Below are 15334 nucleotides of genomic sequence, written 5' to 3'. Positions count from 1 at the left end.
AAATGGGGCAGCTGCAGCAGACATGTATTTGAAGACATATTTTACTAAACTCTAAATAACCATGCCATGTGAGAATGCACATAAATATGTTTCACAACTGCTGTATCAGGCATTTGTTTTCAGTATACAATAGGCTTTGAATAAAAGTATCACAGTGAATTACATTAAGTTTCCATGTCAGGTGATCTTTCTATTCATGGCTAAATGGAATCCAAGCACAAGAGTTAAAAATCTCCCAAACATTATCTATCTATCTAACTTGGTCATATCCCTCAAGAGGGGCGACCGACAGCAAGACAAACACACACAATAACAAAGAAAATAAAAAAGGGAAAAAATAGCAAAAAAAACACACAAAAATTTTTGGACCATGGCCAACCCAAGTGCCCAAACAGCCAAAACAAGTTAGGCACCTCGGCACCTAAGTTGATCATGCTTTCGTCCCTCCAGATGAAACAGGACAGAAGAAAACGGCCATGTCACTCGGGTCAGGGTGACAACACACTCTTCTGTTCAACAGCAGGGCCTGACAGCTTTCACTGGTTTATCCCTGCCCCATCATACGGGTGCCCTGCTTATCCCTTAGAACGCGTCCAAACATCCCACTATTCTTTTACAACACCTCTCCACTCATTTTACACAAACATTATACCCTTGAATTTCCTACAGCAAACGAGACTAAAGATAAAACAGACTATGGTATGTTTTTTGATGGTTTGATTCCCCAAACATTCACACTCTTTACTAAGATTTTACAAAAAGAGCGATAACAGTAAACTTAATTATCTAGCTCACAAAGGATGTGACAAACTTTACACAAACTGAGGTCCAAATAAGACTGATGTTCAGAACAATGCAAACATAAAATGTTTCTGAAAGGTGGTTTAACGTTTCTTTCCCCAGCAAACAATTTACATTTCTTGCTCGTCGCTTGAAGTCATCTTCGACGCAAAGAGCTGACGTACTGCAGCGCCGTGTTGAAAAGATCCCTGAGCAGTCGTGGGGTGTGTTGGCAGACTCGCTTGACCAAAGTGAGACTGAAGGCCACAATGACCCTCTCCTGGGGAACATGCTCCAGACCAACCCCCTGCATCATTGCCTTCTCCACTTCACTTTTCAGGAGCTCCATCCATTGCTGCAAAGCAAGAAAGTCAATAAATTATACTTTAGGGACATTAGCATCCTAATCTGTTTTTTGGGAGGTATGTTAACACAATTTACATTTAACAATCAGGGTTCGTACACTTTATTTCATGGCCTTCGAGCACTTGTTAAAGGTGGGGTGCGTAATTTGAGGTGTCCTTATAAAAGGTGAAAGTTAAATAATTTCTCTATTGAGTATGTGATTATTCAGTATTGTTTGAAGAATAAATAATACATTATTAGATTGATGACTTATTCAGTGCCAGACATTTCTCTCAAATAGAAAGTACCCGTGCCGGCCAATTTTTTTCATTTTGACGCATCAAATAAAAGCTTCAACCCTCAACTTCAACAGTTGAACATTGCCAAAGTTTCTTACATACAATTTTGCTACTAGCACATATTTTGTGCTATTTTAAGTTGTTCCTAACTATGATCTAAAATATTTTTGTGTCTATGGGCTGCAATAAACAGACATGAATTCTGCCATTCTGTTTTAACAATGCACGTGCAGCTTGGCTTCGTCACACTTGTTTACAAACAGAAAGGGCTCTATAGGTGTTGGGTAATAATGGAGTTTAATACAGAAGACAAAAAAAGTAAATACTGTATGTATAAAAAGCTGAAAAGTGAGCCAAGTTTGAACTGATTTCAATGATATTGATTGCTTCAAGGGTGGCACAGTGACTGGGTGGTTAACACCCAACCCCACAGTGCTGAGGTCCAGGGTTCAATTCCTGCTGCCGCAGCTTCCCCATGCGAGGTTTGCATGTTCTCCCCAATAACTTTTGAACCATGCATGCTAGAATCATAATTCTTGCTTTCCTGGGTTGGAAATCTTCTAAATTTTCTATATTTAGTGCAGATTTGGTGAAAAAAGCTCAACTTTTTGAGTTATGCAAGTTTTCATACAAGTGTGACTTGCTGGCTAGGGTTAGGTGTAGATTTAGGATTGGGGCTAGATTTATAAACTAAGGTTAAGGCTCCTAATTAGGATATTAAACTGAATTTAAGGCTCTGAAATATGGTTGGGGCTAAGGTTACAGCTGTAGTTAGGTGTAGGGTAAGAAAGTAAGGTTTTAGCTCCACATTAGGGTTAGAAACCGAATGTGAGGTTCCTAAATAGGATTACAGCAAGCATTGTGGTTTAAAACAGGGTTAGGTCTAGGGTTACAGCAAATGTTAAGTGTAGGTTTAGGGTTAGGAAGCAGGGTTAGAGCTCTATACTAGGGTTATAAACTAAATGTAGGGTTCCAAAATAGAGTTAGAGCTGTAGCGTTATGGTATAAAACAGGGTTAGGGCTAGGGTTACAGCAAATGTTAAGTGTAGGTTTAGGGTTAGGAAGCAGGGTTTGAGCTCCATACTAGGGTTATAAGCTAAATGTAGGGTTCCAAAATAGAGTTAGACCCGTAGCGTTATGGTATAAAACTGGGTTAGGGCTAGGGTTACAGCTAGAGTTAGGTGTAGGGCAATAGTTAAGAGTGAGGGTTTGGGCTACAAGTTAGGGTTTTACATTGAGTTTAGGGTTCAGAAACAAGGTTGGGACTAGAGTTAGGGTTTAAAACTAAAGTTCAGGCTCCCAAATTTTTAGCAGTTTAAAAAGGGTCTATTTAACACTGCTTCCAATAATTAACCTGGTAACAACATATTAACAACATAGTAATACCAAGATAAGATATCAAATTTTAGAAATCCGCCTAAAAGTGTGTGCCCTTTGCGCTAATAAGTAACAAAAAGGAGCTCTCTGCTTAAAGAAGGTTGGAGACCCCTGTGCTATGCAATCTCCTATGCAAGTGTCCAATATAAAACCAGAAAAAAACGTATCAAAGTTGAAGGTTACAGTTCTGCACGCACATTTGTATCTGAACATTTCCGTTTACTGGCTGACAAAGCTATGTTCTTACTACCTGCATTAGCAGAAGCTTTAATCGTTTTAATCTCCTGAATAATCACTGAATATAATGTGGTGAGTGTCTTGAAAGCAAACTTGTCTCACTTGGTGTCAACATGACATTCCTGCATGGGTTTCTGGCAGCTTGGTCTAAAACATTCTGCTCAAGTTGGTCGGCAATTTTTTTCAGCCTGGCTGCGACATTCTGCAAGTCTCTTGCTTCACGTTCACCACCTATAGCAGGGGTTGGCAACAAAATGTTGAAAGAGCTTAATTGGACCCCAAAACTAATAATGATATGTTTGAAGCCACACAAATAAAAATATGCGGCCCACAGGCCAGCTCAGGCCCACCTGGGTTTTTGAGAGATGCTCAAGAGAAAAAAATAGCTGCAGTTTTAAATATGTCAAGTCAAGTCAAGTCATTTTTATTTGTATAGCCCTAAATCACGAAGAGTCTCAAAGGGCTTCACAGATTGTTACACTATATTACACAAACTATTTTCAACCGACAAGAGGAGTAGGTTATTCGTATGCAATGGAGTAGAAGTGAGTTTTAAGTTTAGATTTAAACATTTCCACTGAGGTTGCAGATCGAATCTCAGGGGGAAGAGCATTCCACAGCACCGGTGCCCGGATGGAGAACGCTCTCGAACCAGCAGAAGACTTCTTTGCTCTCGGGATCATCAGAAGACCAGCACTCTCAGATCGTAGGCTTCGGACCGGGACATAGTGGCAGATCAGATCTGAAAGATAAGAGGGAGCAAGTCCATGTATGATTTTGTACAATACTAAGAGAACTTTGAAGTCACATCTTTGGCTAACTGGGAGCCAATGCAGGTTAGCCATAATCGGTGTTATGTGATCGTACTTTTTTGTCCTAGTTAAAAGCCTCGCTGCGGCATTTTGTACTAGCTGAAGAGACTTGATTCTGGACTTCGGGAGACCGGAGAGTAGTGCATTGCAGTAATCGAGACGGGAGGTAACAAATGCATGAATTATTGTTTCCGCATCAGACTGAGACAGTATTGAACGGATTTTAGCAATGTTGCGAAGATGGAAGAAGGCAGTTCTAGTAATTTGCTTTACATGCATCTCAAAGGATAGATCAGGGTCAAATATGACACCTAAATTTTTAACTGAGTCACTCTGTGTGATGTGACATTTGTCAATGTTCACAGCAGTTTTTGCAAATAAGTCCCGGCATTTAGAAGGACCAATGACTAACATTTCGGTCTTTTCAGAGTTAAGCGAAAGAAATTGAGTGACATCCACTCTTTTATCTCAGTGAGACAGGCCTCCAAATTTCCACAGTTTAGTGTGGAAGATTCCTCCAACGGAAGATATAGTTGAGTGTCGTCTGCGTAGCAGTGGAAGCTGATATTGTACTTGCGAATAATATCACCTAATGGAAGCATGTAAATGTTGAAAAGTAGGGGGCCGAGCACTGAACCCTGCGGAACACCGCAGGTAACATTAAAGGGCTCAGATGTCGTTTCACCATATTTAACACAGTGCGTCCTATCTGAGAGGTAAGATTTGAACCACGAGAGGACGGCTCCTGAGAGACCAATCCATTTTTCCAACCGTTCTAGTAGGATATTGTGGCGCACTGTGTCAAAAGCAGCACTAAGATCCAGTAGCAGCAAAAGTGATGAAGCGCCAGAATCCATTGACATTAGGAGATCATTTGTTACCTTGATCAGAGCTGTCTCAGTAGAGTGGTTAGCCCTGAATCCAGATTGCATGGATTCAAAAAGGTTATTCTCCGATATGAAAGCATTCAGCTGCTGTGCCACTACTCTTTCGAGTACTTTAGAGAGGAAAGGTAGGTTTGACACAGGTCTGTAATTACTTAATATTTCTGGATCAAGGTTGGGTCGTTTCAGTGTGGGTTTAATAACGGCGGACTTAAAAGCTGCTGGAACTACACCTGAGGAGAGTGATGTATTTATAATATTTAGAACTGAAGGCCCAAGGACGCTAAAAAGACTTTTAATAAGTGAACCTGGGAGAGGGTCGAACTGGCAAGTTGTCGGTTTGGCCGCATTCACCACTTGTTTGAGATCATCAAGTGACAGTTCACTAAAACCGGCCATTTTCCCAGGGCAGCCACCCTGTCGTGCATCTGTAAATTTCAGTCCTTTAATACGTGTGGTACTAACAATATCTTTTGCAATTTCTTCCTGTATGCATTGAATCTTCTTAGTGAAGAAGACCATTAAGTCCTGAGCAGAGTGTGTCGAACTGTCTGCGATAGCCTGTTGCCTTGTAAGCGATGCTACAGTGTCAAAAAGGGCTTTGGGGTTGTTCTTTTGAGACGCAATCACCTTCGAAAGGTAGGCCGATTTTGCAGAGGCAAGGGCCGCTTTATACTTTAACAAGCTGTCACACCAGGTTTGATGGAAAACCTCAAGCTTGGTAGCGCGCCATTTTCTCTCCCATTTCCTGCATTCTTTTTTAAGGGCTCTAGTTTCATCAGTAAACCAAGGTGTGCGTCTTTTAGGACGTGATTTTAGTTTTATGGGCGCTATTGAATCCAGCACACTAGTCAGGGTGGTATTGAACTCATTCATGAGTGAGTCAATCGAGCCATTGTATTTAGGAAAGGACGCAACTGCTCCAGGAAGGAGTTCAAAGAGCTCAGAAACTGTGCCAGTGCTTATATTGCGTCCGCTAAATCCCTCAGCTTTATTAAGTCTACATTTAGTTAGCACCTCAAATGTCACTAAATAATGATCAGAGATAACAGTAGTACACGGTAGAACCATAATGTTTGAGGTTAAAAAATAAAATATGTCCACTTGATTTGCCAAAGCCAGGCACCACTCACAGGGCAACTGGAACTTTATTTCTCTCTGTCTCTCCCTTTCTTTTCTGTATCCTCTCTTTCTCTGTGTTTACTTTCTTTCTATCTTTTTTCTCACCCTCTCCTTTTTTCCTTACTTTCATTTTCTCACTCTCAAACCCTTTCTTTCACTCTCTTTTTCATCCTCTCTCTTTTTTCATTTATCTTTTTACTCTCTTCTTCTTTTTTGTCTTAATTCACTATTCTCTTATTTACACCCTCTTTCTTTTTCTTACTAACTTTTTCTCTCTGTCTTTCTTTTTCACTTCTCTCATTCTTTTTCTTTCTTTCTCTTTCACTGTGTCTTTCTTTCTCACTGTTTTTGATTATCTATATCTCTTATTGTCTTTTTCTTTCTCACTTTCTTTCTCTCATTATTTCTTTCTTTTTCCATCCTTATCTTTCTTCCTCTTCTTCTCTCCCGTTTCTTTCTCACTCTACTGTGCTCCCTCTCTCTTATTCTGTCTGCCTTGTTTTTTTATTTTTCATCCCTTGCTGGCTCTTTCCTTCTCTTTCTCTCCCCCTCTCTTTCTTTCTCTTAAATCTACTAGGTAGCTCCCATGAGATTTTTTTTCTAACGAGTGGCCCCCAGCTGAAATGACTGGTATTTAACTAAATTCATCGGAAAATTTTAAGAATGTTTGTATCATGTTTACTGTTCCCTCTAAAGTGCGCACATACGTCGTTGCACGCAGCCCAGACCGTCTCAGCATGCAATAAAAATTTAGCATATAAAAATCAGGGCTCAAAATTGTAAAATTAATTCCCAAGCAAATTTGGCCAGAATTACACTGCAAGCGGGTAAAAATAATGCAAGTTCTTTCTGTGTGTTTTAAACGAGGTATTTTGAAGTCAATATCAACACGAGACTGCGTAAACGAAAGTAAGTGCACATGTGAGCTGGTGCTGGAGAAAGAAGGGTGGGGGCAATGGAGAGGCGCGGGCAGATGTAATGGAAGAGATAGCCCCCACTGCTGAACTAGTGGATGCACTTTGTATGTAAAATTCAGTAAGTTTCTGCGATGTTTCTTTCTGCTTGACCGTGGTTATAAACAACTTGACATTTTTTGCTTCTGTTGTGTTGTCTAACGGCTGACTGTTCACATTTACATGAAAAATATTATCTTTTTTTGTAGGTTGCTGAAAAATCTGGTGTTACATTCAAATGACTTGCAAATATATCAATTCAATCTTATTGCCAACACTACTTCCAATAAAAAGTGTGATTCTATCTTGTGCAACCAACTAAATAAATCCACAAAATGCTAGTATTATGTATATATATATATATATATATATATATATATATATATATATAAAATATATAGGCAGCACAGTGGTTAGCGCGATGCGGCACAGTTCTGAGGTCGTGGGAACCTCCTGCGTGGGTTCAAATCCAGCTCCTGGCCTTACTGTGCGGAGTTTGTATGTTCTCCCCGTGCTTGCGTGGGTTTCCTCCGGGCACTCCGGTTTTCTCCCACTTTCCAAAGACATACATTTCAGGTGAATTGGCCGGTCCAAAATTGTCCCTAGGTGTAACTGAGCGAGTGAGTTGTCTGTCCCCGTGTGCCCTGCGATTGGCTGGCAACCAGTTCAGGGTGTCCCCTGCCCACTGCCCGATGATTGCTGGGATGGGCTCCAGCACCCCCGCGACCCTACTGAGGATAAGCGAAACAGCTGATGAGATTATATATATGTAACGGGTGCAATAGTAACGTTTTATTGAAATTCCTGCTGAAATATGTTGTATAGTTTCTGTATAAGTGTCCTGCAATGATGAGTCCAACAGTGCCACCTGCTGGTATGTGGTAAGGTTTGGTTTGGCTTTAGACTTTGCGACAGGAAGGTGGGGGTTTTTGGCAGTCTACAACGAGCTGCCAACGGTAAGACATGATCTTTTGGTGCTCCGCAAAAAAAGTTAGTTTTAAACATTAAAACCAAAGCTGACAAATCTCTCAACATGCACATTAATGTGATTGATGTTGTCAAGCTGTTTGGATTTATTTTCGTTTTGTTTCTGTCGCCTTTTATGTTAGTTTTGCCGGACCTTGCATGTTGTGCTAAAATGCTAATTCCCCTTATAGAGATCAAAGCCAGCAGAGAAGCTTACCACGTGTTGTGTTGTCACTCATTCATTTGCAGGTAAATTGTACCCATTTTTATACTCATTATTGTTATTATTTGTATTTTCTCATATATAAAAAAGGATGATGTTGGTTAAAATTCAGTTTAAAGAAAAATATGTTGAATTCATTGTAAACGTTAAAAAAACACTATACGGTCTCATTCATTTGCAGCAACTGTAATAAAAACCTCATCATCCAGTCCTGCGTGAATGTGGATCTTTGGTGGGACAGGTACACCACGGTTACATACATATATATATATATATATATATATATATATACACCGGAGCCATATCCGCCTAGTGGAAGGTGGCTAGAGTCAGGAACACGTTCATATTTCTGACTCTTTCTGACTCTGATACAGAGGAGGGGATTCCCAGCCCCCTCGCTCAACCCAACTGATGTGTTGGGAATCATTAGGTGACCAAACCCCCCAATTCTAACCCCTAATGCAGAGCGCCAAGCAGGGAGGCAATGAGTATCAATGTTGTAAGTCTTAGGTATGACTCGGCCGAGGCTTGAACCAGCAACCTCCCAGTCTCGGGGCGGGGGCCCTACCCCCAAGGCCACCGAGCTGGTTATGTAACAATCGATTAAACAGAAAAAATATTTATCCCAAATCATTTCTCTCATTGGACGTTATGTGTTGTATTCCGTGCGTTTTGCCTCATGGCTTTCGTTTACAAAAAAAACAGCCTCTAAAATTATTTTTAATATGGCAGTCAGCCTCTGACCTTTAGGTTGACACCACTCTCGGCCAGTAGCAGGCTTTTTTCATGGCCTACAGCCGCATTGGTGAATAAATGCTTGCTTGATAAAAGCAAGCTTCGAATATCTTCAGCCTGTAGTAATTATGATTGACACACTGGTTAGCCAATAAAATTCTGAAAAGAACATTGCATAGATATTCACTGTGCATTCAAATTAGACCCTAAAATCTAGGTGCGCAACGCCAATTGCGGTTTATTTTTACGCACCTTTTTTACGCTCAAGTGTGTACAATGGGGGTAGAGCCGCACAGAGAGAAGTCAAACGTTTCCAACTTTTTCAAAATTGTATGCTGTAAACTTGTTGTCTCCAAATCACCACTTTTGGAAATGCCTAGATCTAACCTTGGAAAAATGTGTAAAATACAATGTTTGGTGTCACAGATTGTGATCATATTTGACAAAGTACCAGATAAAGCTTCCAGCTATTGGCTCACTGTTTTCCAGCTAAGATGCCCATGCTACACTCATCTGCAGGCATTTGATTGCAAAATCTTTCTAGGCGAGAATAAAAATATTCTATTTCTGTGTTTAAACTGAGATTACTTAACGTTAGTAGCACCTGCAGTGATTATCTCAGTTTGAGACAAAACTTCAGTCTTACCTTTCCAAAGAAATCAAAACCATCCATATTCTCTGAACGGTTCAAGAACAGCCTTCCTTTTTGGGATACGTCTTGAATTGGGATTTTAGGCGAAATTTACAGGGGCGTTAAGGCGTCAGTACTTAGAAACACATTAAAATTCAGGCATCTTCAAGGATTTCGAGCCCCCGTGCATACCCAGTATGATTGGTTATTCCGTGAGCCTCTAATCACATTTCATTTTGTAAGCAAAATGCGGCAAAAAGTGATTTAAGGTGCATTCATCATGGAAATAAAACGTAAATAATCAGACCGGTTAATCATAGTACAACATATTGCTTTTAACAGATTAAATGGCTAATCATAAATAAAAACAATCTTAAAAAAACGAGTACCAGGTATAGCAGGCTATTTCTATTTGAGTAGAATTAACAAAATAAACAAACGAGAGGACCGAGACGCCTCACAACGCTTCAGTTACTGCTCGTCCACTCATTCATTTGAGTTGATTTTGTCCTTATCTCATTAATGTCATTGACATCATTGTATCGAGCATTGTGTTATGTTAGACAGCATGCTGAGGTCGCTCTGTGACTGTCTGTGCGCAATTGTGGTAGGCTGGTGTTTGCTGTCAGTCAAACAGCGGCCGGGTGCCGTCTACGTAAAACAACTGGGAAATAGTGACCGCTAGCTTTTAGCGGCCTGTTCTATTGGAAAAAAAACCATCAATTAATCAGGCTCAGAGGAAAGTCAGAAGAGCGCAACAAATCGAGTCAAGTCATTTTTATTTGTATAGCCCTAAATCACGAAGAGTCTCAAATGGCTTCACAGATTATTACACTATATTACACAGACTATTTTTCAGCTGACGAGAAGAGTAGGTTATTCATATGCTATGGAGTAGAAGTGAGTTTTAAGCTTAGATTTAAACATTTCCACTGAGGTTGCAGATCGGATCTCAGGGGGAACAGAGAGGTAGGATCTGAACCACGAGAAGACGGTTCCTGAGAGACCAATCCATTTTTCCAACCGTTCTTGTAGGAAATTGTGGTGCACTGTGTCAAAAGCAGCACTAAGATCCAGCAGCAGCAAAAGTGATGAAGCGCCAGAATCCATTGCCAGTAGGAGATCATTTGTTACCTTGATCAGAGCTGTCTCAGTAGAGTGGTTAACCCTGAATCCTGATTGCATAGATTCAAAAAGGTTATTCTCGGAAATGAAATCAATCAGCTGCTGTGCCACTACTTTTTCAAGTACTTTAGAAAGGAAAGGTAGGTTTGACACAGGTCTATAATTACTATAAGATTTCTGGATCAAGGTTGGGTCGTTTCAGTGTAGGTTTAATAACGGCGGACTTAAAAGCTGCTGGAACTACACCTGAGGAGAGTGATATGTTTATAATATTTAGAACTGAAGGTCCAAGGACGCCAAAAAGACTTTTAATAAGTGAACCTGGGAGCGGGTCCAACTGGCAAGTTGTCGGTTTGGCCGCATTCACCACCTGTTTGAGATCATCAAGTGACAGTTCACTAAAACTGGACAATTTCCCTGGACAGCCACCCTGTCGTGCATCTGTAGATTTCAGCCCTTTAATATGTGTGGTATTAATAATGTCTTTAGCAATTTCTTCCTGTATGCATTGAATCTTCTTAGTAAAGAAGACCATTAAGTCATGAGCAGAGTGCGTCGAACTATCTGCGATAGTCTGTTGCCTTGTAAGCGATGCTACAGTGTCAAAAAGGACTTTGGGATTGTTCTTTTGAGACACAATCACCTTCGAAAGGTAAGCTGATTTTGCAGAGGCAAGGGCCGCTTTATACTTTAACAAGCTGTCACACCAGGTTTGATTGAAAACCTCAAGCTTGGTAGCGCGCCATTTTCTTTCCAATTTCCTGCATTCTTGTTTAAGGGTTCTAGTTTCATCAGTAAACCAAGGCGTGCGTCTTTTAGGACGTGATTTTAGCTTTATGGGCGCTATTGAATCCTGAGGCGTGTTCAGGAGAGTGAGTGATTGCTATCGCGAGCTATCGCTAGCTTCTGAACAGCCAGTGATTATTGAGCGCTCGCGTGCCCGAGTAATCACGGGAGAAAGACCGCTTACTTTGATTTCCAACATGGCGTCGACAGTGCAGAATATGGAGGATCTCACCCTGACGAGTGCTGTTGGCGATGTAATATATCGTCTTACATTGCCTGGTAATGTTTGTGAACAATGCAAGACAGGTATAACCCTTCCACTGCGTTTAGGATAACCTTAACTGTGTCAATATGCGAACTGTCGCTCATATCAGCCAACTCGCTCAAAGCAAGCTGTAGAACGAAATCCATTGTACTGTCGTCGGCCATTTTGGATCAGTAAGGCAATCACAGTGAGCGATTACAAAACGTTCAGCAGTGCGCGGCAAGCGATTATCAAGAGACTACATGTCTGATCACTCTCCTGAACACGCCTCAGGACACTAGTCAGGGTAGTATTGAACTCATTCATGAGTGAGTGAGTCAATCGAGCCATTGTATGAAGGAAAGGACGCAACTGCTCCAGGAAGGAGTTCAAAGAGCTCAGAAAATGTGCCAGTGCTTATATTGAGTCCGCTAAATCCTCCAACTTTTTTAACACTACATTTAGCTAGCACCTCAAATGTAACTAAATAATGATCCGAGATAACGGTAGTACACGGTAACACCATAATGTTTGAGGTTAAAACTCCTCGAGTCAGAACCAAGTCTAGCGTGTTTCCATCTTTATGGGTTGGCAAATCAACCAGTTGATTAAAACCAAATGCATCAATTAGAGACCGAAATGCAATAGTAAGTGAACTGAGTGGGGAGTTCATATGAATGTTAAAGTCCCCCATAATTATAATTGTGTCTGCATAGGTTACTAGTTCAGACAAAAGTTCAGCAAATTCGTCTAAGAAAGTTGTGTATGGCCCAGGTGCGCGATAGTTATTACATAAATTGACAATAGAGAGGACCGCATCACAAGAGCCTCAAACGCCTTGTAATTATTAGAGGTACGAGGATTAAATTTGAGCGATTTTTCAGAAATGAACGCGACACCGCCACCCTTTTTCAACGTGTGTGCTACATGGCTACTCACGTAGTCTGGGGGTGAAGCATAATTTAGCGCTAAATACTCATCCGGGCGTAACCAAGTTTCACAAAGACCAATACAGTTAAGTTTATAATCACGAATAATGTTATCAACAAGTAAAGCTTTAGGAGCAAGCGATCTAATATTTAGAAGAACAAATTTTAGCTTTGCTGAATCATTTGACTTAGCTGAAGTCTTTGTAGTCTTTGTAGAGATCGTCACAAGATTTTGCCGTTGGGGCCGTTCGTGAGCGTTGAGTTTAAAGCGTCGGTTGTCCAGCGAGGAATGAATGGTGGAATCAGTCACATCCTCGCGTCCTTCTTGCTCCTTCGACTTCGCACGCTTCACACATCTACCCGCACGGCAACCATGCTTCTGTTTTCTGTCTTTACGGCGCCGTTGTCCTCGTTTATTAGGAGGAATAGTTGTCCACAAGGATGCCGGATCTCTTTGAAGTTCGCTCGGTATATCATAGGCGGTGTAAAAAGTGCCCGAAAAGTCGAAATTTAGACGCCCACCCAACCGAATACGTTCGTCCCTACTGTAAGTATTTTTGGCCACACATGTGCCCCAAAAAGAAATAATAATAATAATAATAATAATGTATTTAATATAACAAAGTAATAGAAAACCCTCAGTTTTCTTTTCTTTTCGATATTTAATCAATAAGAAACAAAAAATGTATATATATATATATATATATATATTTTTTTTTTTTTAAATCTTTGTGCCCAGGCATACACCAACTCGTGTTAGCGAGTCCACCTCAAGTTAGCCTTGGTAGCTACCGGTTGCTCCAGGTAGCTACACGTTAGCATCCGGGATGCTAGACGTGAGCCAACACAGCAAACTGCACTCCCTGTGTGCTTTGTTTTTCACCAGCACAGCCAGTTCGTCTGTCTTATTTGGTATACTGTAGAGTTCACATTTACCATGATTACGGACGGCACCGAAGACTAGCCGCTTAGCCTTAGCTCCGGCACTGCATCCACGATAGGGCCCCCTCATCACGCCGGCGCGAGAACTCTTCAGGGCAAGGAGTTGATTCTGGCAGCACCAATAGACTTTTGTTTGAAATGGTACTTCGTCTCTATCTTGCGGTGGAATGTTTTTACGATTTTATTTTTTTAAGGGGAAACCCGCAGTTTTTGTGATCCAACCGTAACACGTAGGAGGAAACCACAGCCCCCGGAAGAAACGCAAGCAGTGGGACAACATGCACACTTCGCACAGGAAGGCTGGTAGCTGGATTTGAACCCTCAGAACTGTGCAGCAGACGTGCTAAACCAGGCTGCCGTGCTGCCAATATTAGATTTAATTTAGTAAACTCAATTCTTAATATTGTTTATTTTTGTTGCTCTTTAAGTGTAGGATAAATTTGTTGCTGTTGAGGTGCAGTAAATATTATTAGGTTCGATTACACAACTACCTGTCTGTTCTTCTCTATTGAACTGACTCGAATGGTGCTCAGAAAATATTTAATTATTTGACGTACAACTACTTACTTTTGAAGTATTGTAAAAAAAAAAATATTTTCCCTGGTAACAAGTTACTTTTACTGTAGAGTAATTCTGTTACTGTTCCTTTTTTTTAAGTTACGTGCCCAACACTGTTTGTACTCCGTGTTTGAGCTTGTGGAGCTACTTAGCACTTGTCTTTTATGTCTACGTATTAAAGACAAATTAAGTTAACATGTATAAACTTGAAATAACTTGCACAGCATTTTAAATGTGGAAGGCACAATGTATTCCAATTGTACCCAGTCTCACCAAAAGCACGCCTTTAATAACAGCGGGCCACTCGTTAAAACCGGTTAATCAAACTTTTTAAACCAACTAGTTGTAACCGGGGTAAAACAAACCTACACATACTTACATCCGTATACCTCTTAAATTGTGAATTCTTCCAGGTTATTGGATGCACAACAGAGAGACACAGCAACTTCCTTGTGTGCACATGTTATAACCGCGACTAAAACAACGAGTAGGTGGCTCTTCGAATGCGTGCTCCTGCGTACACACAGATATGCATAGATGACTAGATAGGACGCGCCCCTTTGAAGGCCGTGCCTACTGCCAGTCGGGTCAAACTATCAGAATGTTTTCATCTTTCTTGTGGTTTGGCCTGTACTTTAAAACAGATCCTTTTTCATGCTTAACAAATAGAAACAAGAACGAAAACCGCAGACACTTGCATCAGGTCACCATCAAAATGATGGATTTAAACTGTAAATAAGTTATTTTATAGATTCATACTTTGTTCTATTCTTGCTTAGTGTGCCACTCTCACCTAGTTCAATAGTAGTAATATTGTTGATACGATAACATGTTGTTGTAAGTTTAAACAGGTGTAGATACGATAAGATGTTGTGAAAACAGATCCCAAACTGTTTTTTGTCACTCCCCCTCCCTTTAGCAGAAGACACATTATGTAAACTAGGGCGTTCCTAATACAATAAAAAGACAAGAACGAAATGGACTTTTTCAGAGTGTCTAGTAGACTAACAGGCAGTCTATGGTCATTTCTCCTTGCAAGTAGGTAAAGTTATACTCACGTCTGTTTTCTTTGAGTGCAGGTTTTATTATAAGTGTTGGGGTTAACCCAACACAAACCTACCCCTTTCTCCTACTTAATGTGTTCTGTCCCAAACCACTTTGCTAAGAGTAAAATAAAAGCATCTAGGCGCGGTAGGGAAAATATTTAAGGGCCCTTCAATTGGCCATTTCATATACTTAATCTTCGTGGCATGCAGGTACATATTAAGTACATTTTTAGTGTTTTGGTGTTTTCAAACAAAAATAAAACATTGAAAAGTCAACACTTGGGAGCTCAAATTCACCCCAGTAGAGAAAAAATGTGGATGTTAAAAATGTTATTGTGCT

At 40.6% G+C, this 15334-nt stretch overlaps 1 protein-coding gene and 1 long non-coding RNA gene across 2 annotated transcripts; both read right to left on the bottom strand.

The window, feature by feature from the left end:
* Positions 1 to 23: 23 nt before the first annotated feature.
* Positions 24 to 3378, bottom strand: bida (BH3 interacting domain death agonist; the record flags this gene model as incomplete). The annotated part of the gene is made up of 2 exons (XM_088341117.1): positions 24 to 1137; positions 3138 to 3378. Coding segments are annotated over 2 exons (441 nt in total), but the record flags the coding sequence as incomplete, so codon positions are not given.
* A 68-nt stretch (positions 3379 to 3446) lies between these two features.
* Positions 3447 to 14444, bottom strand: LOC148363390 (uncharacterized). The gene is made up of 2 exons (XR_015850995.1): positions 14328 to 14444; positions 3447 to 3780 (listed from the first exon to the last, which is right to left on the bottom strand). It is a non-coding gene; the product is annotated as an uncharacterized LOC148363390 (long non-coding RNA).
* Positions 14445 to 15334: the final 890 nt, after the last annotated feature.

This window comes from Urocampus carinirostris, chromosome 7, assembly GCF_059441175.1.
Source record: "Urocampus carinirostris isolate Australia breed hairy pipefish chromosome 7, RoL_Ucar_1.0, whole genome shotgun sequence".
NCBI lineage: Eukaryota > Metazoa > Chordata > Actinopteri > Syngnathiformes > Syngnathidae > Urocampus > Urocampus carinirostris.
This window is presented reverse-complemented; position numbering and strand designations above follow the sequence as displayed.